The sequence below is a fragment of the Alosa pseudoharengus genome, unplaced genomic scaffold (assembly GCF_046254945.1).
Source record: "Alosa pseudoharengus isolate Yale_2024_CS ecotype anadromous, Long Island Sound unplaced genomic scaffold, YU_APseudo_1.1 YU_APseudo_1.1_scf_16, whole genome shotgun sequence".
Classification (NCBI taxonomy): domain Eukaryota; kingdom Metazoa; phylum Chordata; class Actinopteri; order Clupeiformes; family Clupeidae; genus Alosa; species Alosa pseudoharengus.
In genome coordinates this window covers 11,259,389-11,275,260 of record NW_027468630.1, presented here as the reverse complement: position 1 = coordinate 11,275,260, position 15,872 = coordinate 11,259,389, and the positions used below count along the sequence as shown (strand labels likewise).

Sequence of the window (15,872 nt, the reverse complement as noted above, 5' to 3'; positions counted from 1 at the left end):
TGAGTGTCTTGATTACAGTGCCTATAAAACCTACAGTATTCACCCCTTTTGGACATTTCCCCTTTTACCACTTTTATAAATGGACACATTCACTGCACTTTAAAATATTTTTAATTAATTAAAATTACTTTCTAGAAATCTCTTTTCACTTTGACATTAAAGAGGGGATTTTTGTCAATTATTTTTCAAAAGGCCACATTAGGGGTGGATATGTTTTGATATATAATATACTGTAAATAAAGGAAATAATAATATAATAATCATAATCATATTGTCAGCTCGCTGTTGAAATAGTTTGAGCTGTGGTGTTGAATAAAGTTAGTTGTTTTTAGTTATGCATTTATGTCAAACAATAATTCTCAGTCTAGTGTTCAACAAACTTGTGTGATTTCCCATACAGCCACCAGAAGCATACAACATGATGTCCAAATTGATTTAGCTTGACAAATTATGTGTCTGGAAAAGATTGTGGGGAAAAATGAAACCACTGTCTCTTTCTCAATTTGGGACTTGTTCACTCCCTTTGTGTAAAATGTCTGTGCTAAATTTCATTATGGCCATTTTGGCTCCTGTTGGCCTCTGTCAACAGTTACAGTAATAGCTGTCTGCCACTAGAGGGAGGTGTTCACTAATGTTTGTAAAGACACAAGGCTCTCTCTTCATATAAGTACTGTATGTTTGCCTGAAGATGGAACTGTGAATTTAAATCATAATCATATTATGTTCTTTGAAGGCCTAATCAGAGCCAGAATCAGAATCAGGGCTCTGGGCCTAATAACACACCAGACACTTGAGCTTTTTTGCTCTGTTGATAGAAACTTTAGAATTCACAGTCATTATGACATGGCCATTCTGATGGCAGCTGTGGCCATTCTGATGTAAGAGAATGAAACAGCTCCATGACGGCTGCCCTGAAAAGTACAGTTTCATATAAAGGCAATCTTCCCTCCGTCTAGCTGTAAACCATGCAGTTGCCCCATTCAAGTGGGGTGATACTAGTTTTCTCCATTTTGTTTACAACAACTTTAGGAGCTCCTCTAGCTAATAGGTGAGATTATTAGGCCTACATTTGCAAAATAGAATATCTAAATATTATTTGAATGAATTTTGATAGTTTACTCCTGAAATAATGTCACTTAGATTGAAATCTCATTTCAAAATATTCTTGTCTGGCAGAAGAGAAAAAGATGACAACTATCCACTGGAGTTACTGTTCGACCCAGAGCCCTTCAAGAAGCATATCACCTTAGTGGATGGTACAGTATTGCTCTACTGATCTTGACATGAGATGTCTGCACAGCACATGCAACACCCAGATCAGTTTTCTGTATTTAAAACCTCTGGTAGGATGGATTGATTTTAATATTGCCCAAGGACCAGTGTTATGTGTAGAGACCCTGTAGTTTCTGGTCTGTCACAGATTATGGAGTGAAACCTGTACCACCTAAAGTGCCGTCCTGCCTGCGATCTAAGAAGGAGGGAACCTATCGGCTGATGGAGGAGGAGGACTGGTAGTTTTCAGCAATGTTGTCTCTTCACTTCCAGGCAATGATAAATAAACTCATCATGAGCTAATGCATTTATCTGTAAGTGTGGCCCTACGTGTGCACTACCACCATGCAGAAGCATGACATAATTTTTCATTCATTTTCCATCACATACTGTATTTTGATGATATATTTGACCCAGATAGTGGGATAACAGCTGATGATTACCATCATTAACCTTGATGAGCACACATAGATAAGAAGATCTGAGGGCCTGAAATGATGACAGGACACAGCACATACTGCTCATTTCTTTTTAAATAAAGATTAATTCCACACTCCAAAACAAGGAAATATTAAATAAAACTATTTCCACTGCAGCTTGAATCTATACAGTATTCAGTTGTAGTACTTTCCACTTATACAATATGCATATATATATATGCCATATTGTTACATCGTCTCCTGTTCCTCGCGAGTCATCAGAAGTAGAACATACCGAGGAGGAGGATGGTAGGTCACAAAATAGAAAAACAAAGTATGTGTTCAGATATGGCCACTTGTTCTTTTCAAAGTTCTTTTTTGGAACATGAAATGGAATAAAAAACAAACTGTATCACGTCATCTTTCTTGGATTCCAATATTTATTTTCAGTTGAGGGACTAGGCAGTTTGATGGGAACAGCAAATACTACAGTGTAGAGATATGCTCTTACAGCGCCACTTTTGCACAAAAAAAAATATTTTAATCTGATATTGCATTACAGTAACCCTGATGGGCCAATGTCCAGACAGCCACATGAATGGGTTCATTGGTTTGTCTGGTGCTAGCCACTGGTCATTTCATGGATGAGAACATTACACGTGTACCCACAACTGGGCGAAAAAGCCACCTCCTCTGATCATTTATGGTGGAGTATGAGTTGTGGTCGAGTGATGTTGCCTTATTCAGCTCGCTCACTCTTCAGCCCACTATATGTCTTCTGTACATTGGTATTCACATTAGAGTGTTAGTTAAAATGAAAATAAACATTTGAATCCAATGAAAATAGAAGTTCTGCACAAAATAAATAAAATCCTTTGAAAAAATCTTAATATTCTCATGAAATAAACAAGTCTTAAAAATATTAGCCTTTCATTGCATTCATTAAAAAATCTTGGAACACTGAGGAAGATGGGCAATTGAATTTATAGCCAGATATATCATTCCCATGGGGTGGGGGAAGATGCTATTTGAAAACAGATTCTTTTTCCATCGATAGCTCAGACTCTCTGTCCTACTTCCCCCTGCTGAATAATGGTGCTCTTTCACATGGAAAACTCATGAATGCCCGTTGAGATACTTAGTAGTGAATTCTTGAGAGGATTTTGTAAAATGTATGCATGTATGTGTGCAAAAATCCAAATTCAAATTGAAATGCTGGACAGATGTTTCAGATGAATTCTAATAACAGGGACCCTGGAAGGGAGCTCTCTCCATTACTCTGAGGTAGTGGAGCAGAGAGAGAGAGATCCTGACCACCCACGCCAACACTGCTCATGAACGTGTTCATTCATCAACATGTTCACTCATTGAATCATTTATCAATAACAGCAGAACAATACTCCCCCCTCCCCCCGACCCCAAAATGAGTTTGGTGGGACAAAAGTGATGTAATATGAGGTGAGGTCGATAATTTCATGCTATGTGTCATTAATCAAGAAATGAGTTTGACAAGGCCAAAAAGTAATGGTATAGGTGTAGAACTTAATTCACTTTTGCACTTTACCCTTCATCAAAGTATACTCAAGAGAGAAATCTAGAGATAACTTTCAAACAGTCACTCTGCGCTCATAAAATTAGTGAACACACGGAATATTAAAAACAGAATGTACTGTAGCTGGAAGGCCCTTTCTGCAGCCTGCACTCCCTCCCCATTGCCACTGTTAGCATTCCAGAAGCTGGTTAAGGGTCCCCTTGCATCCAAAAACATCTCAGTAGTAAAGCCAGCACCCAGTGAACAAAAGGGCTCTGTTAGGGCGTTTACCCTGCTGCTGTGAGGACACTTACAGTTCATAGAACAATACATTGTGTTACAGGTAAGATGTTACATTAACCATGTAATTCCTATGATAGAGGCCAAATAGGTCAATGGCACAGCATTGTCCAGCTGTCCACAGCTCAGTCATGTACTTATGTGAGCCCTACACTCAAGGAAGCTTGTGTACCTCCTGTAAACCCCCACACTTCACACGTATCAGCACAACTAATGGAGTACTACACACCATGACTGAAATCATAACAACGGTTATGATGTTATGTTAACGGTTATGCTTGAGTAATGGAAAAAAGAGGCACTACTTGTGATTCTTCTGAAAGACACGGAGGAGTCTGCTTTGTGCTTCCCAGGCAAGAGCGAGGCACCCCACTAGGCTTGCTGTCAGTATGCTAGCAGGACAGATGTACACTTCCGTGTGAAGAGGAGTTATGGTTATAGTTATGGCTATGCCACTTCATGACATTGACAGTTTGATATTTGTTTATAGAGCAAAGTCACTGCAAAAGTCAAATAAGGAATGACCTGACAGTAAGCTTTCTGGGGGTGATGAAGCAAGGCAGAACTGGGATTACAATGCAGGTTGGCAAAATGATCCCTTTATACATGGTGTACAGTGAGCTAAGGCTTTCTTTCAGAGTTCTAATCTACTTTGAGTTAAATCACTGATGTTTGCAGAGGAGAATCAAATAAAATCCAAACCATTGTGACCAGCCCTTGCAGCCCTAAAGCTGTAGGCCAGCCTTGCATCATCCCCATCAGTGTGGGCCCTCTACTCTGCCTGGAGGAAAGAGAAAGAGCGAGAGAGCGAGAGAGAGAGAGAGAGAGAGAGAGAGAGAGAGAGAGAGAGAGAGAGAGAGAGAGAGAGAGAGAGAGAGAGAGCCCATCACTCTTCCCCATTCACTGTGCAAACACACGCATGTGCCACTCTCATGCTCAGGGCCTCATCTCACACAAACCCAGACAAAAGAATAACAAACAGCAACAAATCAAATAAATAAATGTGTGGTCAACTTCTGGTCTCCATCATATGGTGATTGCACACTCTAGCTCCACTTGCCGTTACAATCTACATTGAAGGTGCGTCCATCTTACACATGCCCCCTGTATGGTGTCGGCTACCTCGTGCTTGCTTGAGATGGATGGACCGATGTTGAGGCCACCTATAGTATGGGTTGTGTGATGACTACACAAAGACACCTGATAGCCTATGAGACTGTGCTAGGTAGAGGGCAAGCCCTGTTTTTTTTTTGTGGTTGTTGTTGTTGTTCTTCTTCTTCGTGTCCATCCGTCCAGCTTTGTCAAGTGTGTTAGTTCTTGCTTTTGTCTTTGTTATTCTTTGTCCGTCATGCAACTTGTTATAATACACATTGCTGTACAGGGCTGCTGAAGAAGGTAGGTTGGGACTATTCTAGGTAGATATCTTCTGTGGGACACGTGAACTCCACAAACTCCTTATAATACAACTGGAAGGCTTTCCTGTAAGAGAGAGAGGACACACAGTAACGTCAGACAGACACGAGCACAGTGCAAAACATATGAGGAGAGAGACAAGGCACCATTTAGTATGGTGAATAATCTATGTATGTAATAATGACTTTACACAGATAACTGATTTAATAATTAATCAGCGCAAATAAAGAATGGCAAAAAATAATGAATTCAATCTCAAGTAAGGGATAATGTACTGTATAGAACGCCAGTCATTATTGGGAAAATAAGTTCCGACAGGGCGAACCAGGTCTTGCCTCGCCCTGAAGGGACTTATTTTCCCAATAATGACCGGCGTTCTATACATTATTACATACTTGCCAAATCGAAAAAATAAACTCCACGATATGTTTCTTTACATTTATTTGTTACCGTTTCGTTGTGGCTTTGGCTGAGAAACAAATAGTTTGCAACACACGCTGAACTTGAATCAAACGTTCTATAGAACACAGTTGATCAACCGTCTGCCTTCACTTTTGAATGAAAATCCGTTGCCATTGACAGCGGTCATTATTTAGAGGTCCTTAGACGAAAATAATGACCAGTGGAACTTTGGGAAATCCCATTCAAGTCAATGGAGCTTTCTACTTGCATTGTGAAGAGCCGTATAATAATCATGCATAAAGCTGGAAAAGATAAGCAACTCACCCCACGGACTCTGCCAGAGGCTTGGTGGAGTGTTCAGACACGAATACATGACAAGCAAATCTTTGATCTGCTGGGTGCTTGGTGATGAACCCAAAATATCTAGAGTAGAGTAGGAAGAAACATACCCTCATTAACACAACACAAAACAGGAAACTCAATTCTACAAAGTTCCTTTGAAAGTGTTTTCTTATTTTCTTTCTTTTTACAATAACAAAGCTGAAAGCCATTTGACCTACTTGTTGTTCTTGGGATGGTAACCACAGAAGGAAATGTTCTTCAGGTGGAAGAAGTGACTACACTGGCTCTCCTGTTTGAGCACAAGAAAGCACACTGTTACTGTGGTCTGACATTGACAGCAACCCATATAAAAACCATTAGCACTGTCTGGCCCGTGTTTGTGCTGAGGTATACATCCTCGGACCTAGGAGACCAAACATTATGGAGCCTCACATATCGGTCACCAAACTAAACAGAATCATTCTCCCGACACTTGTGGCCACATATTATATCACAACTCGAATCCACTAATTCTGACCTCTCTCTTCCATACAGGAGAGTAAACAACTGGCCACATATGGATGGGCAAATCCAATCTGATGTGTATGACCTCCATATGATCCTCATTTACATGAAAGCAGTAGTTATGAATGATGAAGCCGCAGTAATCGTTTGTCATTATGCTATGGCATTATAGAACCACAAGGGGGAGGCATAGATCAGTGGATGATTTTTGTACAAAAATTTCTATGTGAATGCAAATGAAGTTCAATGCATAAATGTAGTTCAATCAATCAAATATCTCAGTGAAACTCCTTGACTGATTGGTGATTTTACAAAATGTATCTGTTTGTAAATCTGTAAATCTGTTGTGTTATGTACCAGGAAATCAATCAAAGTGGATGTGATTTATTAGTTTCATCCTTGTTAAATAAATACCATACACACAGCCTCTATTTGTAAATCCATATTCCTGCAGAATGGGTGTAGGAATGAGGATTCTATAGGTAGGTTAACTGACTGAGACGCCTCTGAGAAAATGTTTATGTAATGAACTAGCTATAATACAAATGAGCTTCATTTGTGTGACTCATATTCTTGAGTGAGAGATCGATATGATGAGGGTGAGGGAAACACATGGGGTAGCTGGACAAATGCACAAACACATTTACATTGTGTGACGGAAAAGTCAGAGACAGATATTTTATGTTGCCATATGCTATAGTGCCCTGCATCCACATGGGGGAGACAGACCATAAGAATATTCATCCATCTATGATAATCTTGTGTAGACAGAATTGCTGTGATTGTATCACAATGACATTACATTATTTTGCATGAAAATCTATGAATAAACAGTTATGTTTATTTACAGTAATTATATCATGTTTATTTACAAACATGGACTGTATTACTGCAATGATGTCTGTGAGACTGAATTGAATAGATGCTTTACAATGTGTCCTGTTATCCATGCACCAGTGCAAAAGGCATCCAATCACAACTCAGACATGGTTTTTATCAGGGAACAAAGATACAAGGAAGATATCTTGGACCTAAGATGTTGAAATGATGTTCAAAGATGATGAAAACAAATATGTCTGTATCCATGCTATTATTTAGTTCTTTGATTGATTATACCTCAGGGACACTGAATTGCTCCTGTAAGAGCCTAACATAACAGCCTGCACCACATCCACACCATACATCTACTAACCTATACATTACATACATGTTACTCTTCAGTACTGTTTTTCTGAATTTTCTCCAAATGGCTGTGTGTGTACACATAATATTTACATATTGTGTTGATTTATTATTGAGTGTGTGCATTAATGTATATGTGTGTGTATTATTGAGTGTGTCTTTTTGGCTGTGGGTGTGATGATTGTATTGCCATACTCACACTCTCATAGGCTCCATAGTCTTCTTGTACCACAAGCTTTACTCCCTTCACATTGATCTCCAGGATGCAGGAGGAAGGCGGGTTATACTGCACTGTCATTCTCCTATTGGTGGCAATCTGGAGCCAATCAGAGAGACACACATCTGAGCTGGCTCACAGGATTCGCTGACATGCGAGTGTACAATGTATATCAAGAATATATCTGTAACACTTTCCTACAACAAAAACCACCAACAGCAAAAAGACAATAGTATATACTTTAAATGAAGTTCAATTCTAAATTCTACATTCTAAATACCGTGGAACTTATGATGTTATGATGTTATTGAATATATCTGCTAGATCTGTATGGGTACTGTGGACTGGGCATGTCTCGGTGGTCAGAGACAGCTTAGAAAGAGAACATGAGCGTGATGCCTCTGCCATACCTTCTGCATAGCTGCACACAGCACATCGTTGCCTTTATGATAGGGCACTTGGACAGAGCCCAGGAATTTCAGCCTGTGCCTCTCCACCCAATCACTGGTTTTCACTGAGAACACAGAGAGAGAGAGAGAGAGAGAGAGGGAGAGAGAGAGAGAGAGAGAGGGAGAGAGAGACGGAGAGGAAGAGACCCAGGCATGGGATGGGGGGAGAGATATAGAAAGAGTCATACAGAGAGAGGAGAGAGGAAATAGAGCAAACACAAGCTTATTGAGAGAGCTCCTGAGTAAACTCAAATCCATTCAAACACCTGCGCTGTTCTGCTCTGCCGATGGGAAGAAACAGAGCGCAGCTGGACGCGAGAGCTAAAAATAACATCCCAGAGACGTGGAAATATGTGTCCTCAGCAAGTCCTTTACTTTAAAGCGAACCCTTCACAGCTGTGTTTGAAAGCCAAGTAAACGATGAATTGCTAAAAAAAAAATCAGCACGACCACAATCCCTACTGGCTAACCCCGAGGCAGGCCATTTTACAAAGAATAACCAAAGGAGGAAGGATGCTGTGCTGTGGCCTACCTTTTAAGTGCTCTGCATCTTTGGTGATCTCCGTGGCGTAGTAGGCAGGGAAGATCCCGTGCGCTCCTGACCGCATGTTGTAGCCTTCGTACCAGTAGTCCTCTCCCTGCACCAACACCAGCAGGGGGTCGTCCACCTCCAGCTCCAGCTCATCGTCATGGCGGGGGACAAACCTAGCAGGAACACAGCCACAGAGTGACCTCTGATGACCCTGGCATGGCAACAGTGCAGTGTAGCTATTCCTGTCACCATTAACCTCAACAGTTTCATCTTCACATTAGAACCACAATACACAGTGTTACAATAGTTGTGAGACTGACCCGGGACAAATCTTTATCCATCCTCAAAATCCCTCCTCAATTTCTCATCCCCTCCTCCTTTATCCTTAGGGCTGGCCATTTCGGTCACTCTCTTTCTCTCTCTAATCTCTCTTTCTCTCTGTCCTTCTCTGTCTCAATTTCTTCCTTCCTGTGATGTCCTATATTTCTATTTTTGATATATGTTCTATATTTCAGTCTCGCACTTTAATTTAATGTTTATTGTCTATGGCTATGTCTATGTCTAAAGTATGTCTATGTCTGTATTTAAAGTATGTCTATGTCTGCATGGGAAAGTAAGAAACGAAATTTCAATTCTTTGTATGACCAGTGCATGTAAAGAAATTGACAATAAAAGCCGACTTGACTTGACTTGACTTGACTTGACTGTTAGCTTTGTAACTCACAGAATGATATCACTGTAACCGCCTGACTTAGTTATTTACAAACAAACCTTTGCAATCAACAGAGCTTTCTACAGGAATGTTGATTTGGCCATTGCATGGTAGGTTTGCCACATGTTATTATGGCTGCCAATATGTTGAGGGTGGTGCCCCCCTCCCAAAGTGCTGGGACCACTGCACATGGATAAAGGGGCTTTTGTACTGCTGTGAAGCCCCCATCCTCCCCCTATCCCTCTCACCCTCCCTCCCCTCCCCTCCTCCTCCACATCTCTCTCTCTCTTCCCTCCTCAGATGCAGTGTAAACATCCTGGTGGTGGGGGAGAGGAGGCCCTGGTGCATGGGACATATCCACTGGCATTGTGCTCAGTGAAGCTGGGTGGGAATGTGGTAAATAACTGACATGGAAATCTGTACAGTATATACATTTATATAAAGGGGGAATTGCTGAGCATCAAAAATGGATTATGTTCCATTCCATTCCGTTTTAAATGAACTCCCCAAAAGCTTTAGAATATGTCAAATTTAAGATAATTGTGTCACTATAATTTATTTTTTTTTTCTGGGGAAGGACACCATGTTTCCTTCTCTAATCATGCCCACCCAACGCCCCGGGACAAATCTTTATCCATCCTCAAAATCCCTCCTCAATTTCTCATCCCCTCCTCCTTTATCCTTAGGGCTGGCCATTTCGGTCACTCTCTCTTTCTCTCTCTAATCTCTCTTTCTCTCTGTCCTTCTCTGTCTCAATTTCTTCCTTCCTCCACCCCCCCTGCCCCTTGTCTCTCCAGTCTCCCTGGCCTGAGGTGCAGTGAAATGTTTCAGCCGCTGCACTGATGTTTAGCCAATTCAGGTGGAGCACTCAGGTGTTACTCCTTGTGCAGATTGAGGTCAGCTCAGCAAATGGGAGCAGAATGCTGAAAGGCTGCAGGCAGCACAGAAATGTGTTTATTGTCAGATCCTGGAGTAGGTGTGTGTGTGTATTTACCTGTACACTGCTCTGTGAGTCTGGTCTTTCTCCTCTCCATTAATGATACACGAGTAGAGGCCAAAGGATTCTGCACCTACAAAGAAACACAGAAACACAAGATTGGTGATTTCATATATGTGTATGTGTGTGTGTGTGTGTGTGTGTGTGTGTGTGTGTGTGTGTGTGTGTGTGTGTGTGTGTGTGTGTGTGTGTGTGTGTGTATGTGTATGTATGTGTATGGGTGTGTATGTGTGTGTCTGTGTGTGGGTGTACTCATGTACAGTACATAATCATGTACAAGGGTTACTACTACAGACTAGTGTGAATGTCATTTTACTCTAAATCATGTGTGTTAGGGTAAGAGGCAGCCCGTGGGAGACGTGTGGGTCAGGACAAGAGCATAGAGGTATTATATAGAACGCAAGAGAGGAAGCATAGAGGTATTATATAGAACGCAACAGAGGGAGCATAGAGGTATTATATAGAACGCAAGAGAGGAAGCATAGAGGTATTATATAGAACGCAACAGAGGGAGCATAGAGGTATTATATAGAACGCAAGAGAGGGAGCATAGAGGTATTATATAGAACGCAACAGAGGGAGCATAGAGGTATTATATAGAACGCAAGAGAGGGAGCAAGAGGTATTATATAGAACACAAGAGAGGGAGCATAGAGGTATTATATAGAATGCAAGAGAGGGAGCAAGAGGTATTATATAGAATGCAAGAGAGGGAGGACTATTCATTTCAATGGCCCATGCTAGGCTAGCTACTTCAGCCAAAGACATACAGTATCTGAATTCACCACAAGCATCTTTTTCAAAATGGCGATTCACAGGGCTCATTTTCTGGCACCATCTAGAGTTAAGTGATTAGGTGCCACCTTGCAGATGGAGACAGCGTAGATTACAACAGTGTGTCGTCGATGCGGATTGGTGGTTGAGCTGGCCATTTCCTGCTGGGAGGATCAGTCAGTCCACACGGATGACATCACTTGTGGCCATCGGAAATGTGGCACCTAATTGGCTTGTCTGTGAAAATGGTGCCAAAAGTGAGCACATGTCGGACGCTATTTTAATAGAAGGTGGCAGCCAGCTGGGAAGCTAGCCCTCCAAATCAGCACCCCCTGGTCAGGGGGGATGTCAGCTGTTGGCCAAACTGCCAGGCTGCTGAAACGAGTGCCTACTCCTTGGACAGAGATCAGAGGGGAAGTGGCATAAGATCAGGTCAAAGTAATCACTCAGTCAGTGCCCACTGAATTACAGTGGACACACACACACACACACACACACACAGCATGGGTAATTAACCATTCTGATGAAGAGTATAGACGACTGTTGTTTTAAGTGTGTAGTTAGCTTAGCAGTTGTGGCTTATTATCAGGTGACTTATTAGTGGCCTGAGGAGGTACCTGACAGATAATCAGTCTTGTTAAGCGCTAAGGGAGAACATTCAAAGGACTGTTCCTGAATCAATGCCATTGCCAACAATTATCCACTACATATTTTGGATTCAACTACTGAAAAACATTACCCCATGAGCACATACACAAAACCAAGCCAGCAATATGAGACATGGCTGTTCTGAATGAGGCTACATTTCCATTCTGCTCCAGAAACCTCAGGCTACAAATGATTGGTGTGACCAACGCAGCATAGGCAAATCACAAGACCTGATGTTAATGGAGCCATTCGGACAGAAAGGACAAGGTCTAATGAAGGGTACTGTAAATGAAATCACAGCCATGTTTAAAGCCAAGACGTGTCCTAGACAAACCGAAAGGAGAAAATCTCATTTATCGGGGTCCATGCTTGGGCTAGAGTTCCTTTCAAAACCACACTTCAGATTTCAACATGACTTCTGAGAGCATGCTCCAGTTCCTAGGCTTCCAGTCTCCCTATAACTCGTCTGGGCACATGTCTCATACTCTATGTTTGAGGAGCTCTGCTATACTATCATGCGGAGCAAAGAGAGGATGGAAGGAGGAGGGTTTCATTAAGGGGCGATTGCTGCTCTCTGGTGTGGTAAAGTAATCAGCACCCATGGGTGTAATCTGATCTACAATTACACCCACTTGATCTCCACACAGAATCCGTGCAAATGAAAGCGTGAGGAAAAACATGCAACCCCCTCTCTCACACACACAGATTCACACACGCAGGCACACACACACACACACACACACACACTATGGCAATTGTGCAATATATTGTGTATGAACTTCACATTAAAAAACATTTCTGTCACAGATGCCTGTAGAAGCTCTAGTCTATGGTATATTCTCCTAGTTGAGACAGCGGAGTCATGACTCACTGGATGAGCGTGATCGGCCATTCATGAAGACGTTGAGGAACTTCTTGGTGAAGGGCAGGTCAGCCTCGGGGGTGGAGTCTTCTGACAGGCGGGCGGTGGCCTCTCGTCTGACTCCTCCCACCCGCGCCCCCTCCTCCTCCTCGTCCTCGTCTTCCTCGTACTCCTCACCGAGGGCTGACTCGTACGGCGAGGACACGCAGTTGTCGTAGACGGTGGCTGAGTCGCTGTCATCGCTGTAGCCGTGGTAACACTGCCGCAGGCTGACCAGCTCCAGCTGCGCGTGCTCGTCCACCACCAGCGTGTACTTGACCGAGTCGTACGAGAGGCCGCTTGCCTCCGAGCTGCTCATGGAAGTCCGGGCGGCAGTGGCAGTGTTCCGGAAGGCCCGGGACAGACCCTCGTCCCGCGCCTGGGCCTCGCCGGCCCCGTCCACTCCGTCCTCCGCGTCCTCTCCGTCCTCCCCGTCCACGTCCACATAGCTGAGCTCGGCGGCCAGCCGTGCGTCCCTGGTGCTGAGGTCCAACGCGGCGGTGGACGCAATGCAGGACGTGTAGGAGGGCGGGAAGAGGTCCTCGTCCTGCTCGCAGATGGCCGGGTTGGGCTGCTCGTACAGCGGCGGCTGGTAGGGCGGCGGCCCCTCGTTGTCGGAGCTGATGGACATGCGGCCGTGCTCGGCGGTCTGGGACAGCATGGGTGCCCGCTGCTGCTGCTGCTGGTCAGTGTCAGTGTCAGTGTCCTGCTCAGGCTCTTGGTCCAGGGCCTCGAGGCTCCGCTGCACGGGCGTCAGGTAGATCTCCTCGGTGGGCTCCAGGCGCACGTCCGTGTGGTAGCGGATGCGCTCGCGGTGCGACTCGCCCGCCGCTGAGGCCTTGACCGGCGGGGCGGGGGGAGCGGTCTGCGGAGGCGCCGGGGCGTGACTCTGTTTGGACGAGACGGACCGTTTGTGTGGAGCGTCGGTCGAGGTGCCACGGTCTTTCGTCTGTGTCCCACCCCCTCCTCCTCCTCCTCCTCCTCCTCCTCCTCGTCCGTACTGTTGGACCTTGTCCTGGTCACTCATGCAGATGTGCTCGCGAGGGGGAGATAGCTCGCCTGGGACACACAAACAACCAAACAAACAAACAAACAAGTAAACAAAGAGGACTGGGTAGCAGTGAAGTAACGAGTGTTAATCCCTGGTACATTTGCCATGCCCTTCACTCTGTGTTACATCATAATCCAAAATTAAGAGCTGACCATAGTGACAGTGTCAGAGCACTTAGTGACCCCTACCAGATGCTGACATTCATCTGCTTCTACCTTTCTAACGAGCAAAGAGAGGGTTGGCTAACACACACAGCATGCTAACTGGATTATAAATACAACTATGAATTTAACTTTGTTTTACAACAAACCTATTTAGTTGTCCTGCCTCTGCCTGCAGTTATGGAACCATTAAAGACAGAATCCCCAAAGCGCAGTGTGAAGCCCTTTGAGCTGTGTTCTTCATGCGGGATTACTGGGGCATTTGTGCTCGCCCCAAAAAACATGTGGCGGTGCCAATTATGTCTCTGGGGCTGGCACTTTCTGATATGTTGGCTTTGCCGTTTGTGCACATGTGGCCAGTCGCTCTCAGATGGCCCAGTGCTGACTCATCCGGCTGCTGGCGGACCAACATGGCCGGCTGGCCATTGTCGCTAAAGCTACGGCACGACAGCGGCAGTGCAAACTCTCACAGCTTCTGTCTGTGTGCGCTGGTATTTACATTCACATCACAAGACTGTGGACACGTCTGAGCTCTAAAGCAACAACTTACAGAAGAACAGCGGGAATTGGAAAACAAAAACAATTCTTTGTAGTTCAAGAGTGAAGAGTTGCTTCTCAAAAGCACTACCACAAAATGTGTTTTTTTTAAAAAAAAAACGTTGTTTAGTGTGAAGTACAGGGGAGGCGTGAACCAAACTCACCAGTTTTGAGAGGGGAGGACGAGCGAGAGACCAGCTCCTGCCAACTGTATTTCTTCCCAAAGGAGTTGTTGTTGAGTGTGTCCTATGTGTCAGATCCCAGAGATAGGGAGAGAGGAAGAGAGAAGAGACACGGTTTGAGTAAGGGATCGGGGGATTCAAGGGAGTGTGGGAATGAGGGAGGGAGGGAGGGAGGGAGGGAGGGAGAGAGTGAATGAGAGTGAATTTGGTAGAGTGAGCCAATGAGAGGGAGAGCATAGGGGACGGTGAGAGAGTGGTGAAACAAGACTGAGAGAGAGATTAGGAGAGAGGGACAGAGAGAGAGACAGAGAGAGAAAGAGAGAGAGAGAGAGAGAGAGAGAGAGAGAGAGAGGGAGAGGAACTTTGCAAGAGAGATTTTGGCCGTCAACTCCGCACACTCTTTCACACTCACACGGAATACAGAAGCATACACCAAACCAGGCTTTTGTCTTGTTAAATGGGCAGCATTCCTTGGGAAGGGTCCATGTGTAGAATTTAAAGGGAACAGGGGTCTTTTTCTCACATCAGATCAGATTACCCCCCCCCCCACCCCTTTCCAAAGCTGCCTCACACATGCACGGAAACACACACACACACACACACACACACACAACCAACGGAGTACATACATACAATTTCACATACTAACATGTGGATATACGCAAATACATACAATATCTCTGCCACAGTAGTCTCTAAGTCTCTAAATTGTCTTTAATTTCAACAAGATTCATTTCAATTTGAATAAGAACAGTCGAGTCCCTTACACCAAACTTCTGTTTTTATGTAAAAGGACATCTTACAGAGGGCCAGGACATCACATGAGGGTCAGTTTTACAAATTGAATTGATTAACTGAGACTAACACAGATTCTTGTATGTGTCATTTCAGTACACATACAGCAGTTACATGAGCAACGATTATGTATTCACAAGCTGCTTCCTGGAAATAGCATCAGTCATTATACAGATAATGGGGGGATTTTTACCTTTTTAATCCTTAATATTCCTATTGCTGGAAAAAAAATAATCCTGCTATTTGTATTTTTTGTATTGGGATTATAAATTCTCTGCACATTCCCTTTTTGGAAATATTTTTCCAAAAGAACATTCATGAAATAAACAGAAGTCTTTGTTTTCACGCAGGCGTGTTGTGTTACACACATACTAGTGCATTTGTATGGTGTGTATATTTGTGGCATTATTGATAGGTGTGTTGTGTTACACACATACTAGTGCATATGTATGGTGTATGTGTATTTGTGGCATTATTGATAGGCTGGTTGTCAGTCTGTGTTACACCTCTATGCACTGGTCTTTGACTCTTTGAAGAGGAAGGGGAGTTTG

General features: G+C 43.6%; 1 protein-coding gene across 1 annotated transcript in view; it reads right to left on the bottom strand.

Moving 5' to 3' along the window:
- Positions 1-2,158: 2,158 nt before the first annotated feature.
- The window catches only part of mapk8ip1b (mitogen-activated protein kinase 8 interacting protein 1b), a 29,199-nt gene continuing 15,485 nt past the window's right edge, over positions 2,159-15,872 (bottom strand). The window contains exons 4-12 of the mRNA XM_076288002.1: positions 14,509-14,590; positions 12,566-13,654; positions 10,270-10,345; positions 8,564-8,736; positions 7,993-8,096; positions 7,565-7,681; positions 5,898-5,968; positions 5,662-5,760; positions 2,159-5,001 (exon numbers count right to left, since the gene is read on the bottom strand). Of these exons, the coding sequence (XP_076144117.1) occupies positions 4,929-5,001; positions 5,662-5,760; positions 5,898-5,968; positions 7,565-7,681; positions 7,993-8,096; positions 8,564-8,736; positions 10,270-10,345; positions 12,566-13,654; positions 14,509-14,590 (1,884 nt within the window). The 3' untranslated portion in view covers positions 2,159-4,928. The remainder of the gene's footprint in view (positions 5,002-5,661; positions 5,761-5,897; positions 5,969-7,564; positions 7,682-7,992; positions 8,097-8,563; positions 8,737-10,269; positions 10,346-12,565; positions 13,655-14,508; positions 14,591-15,872) is intronic.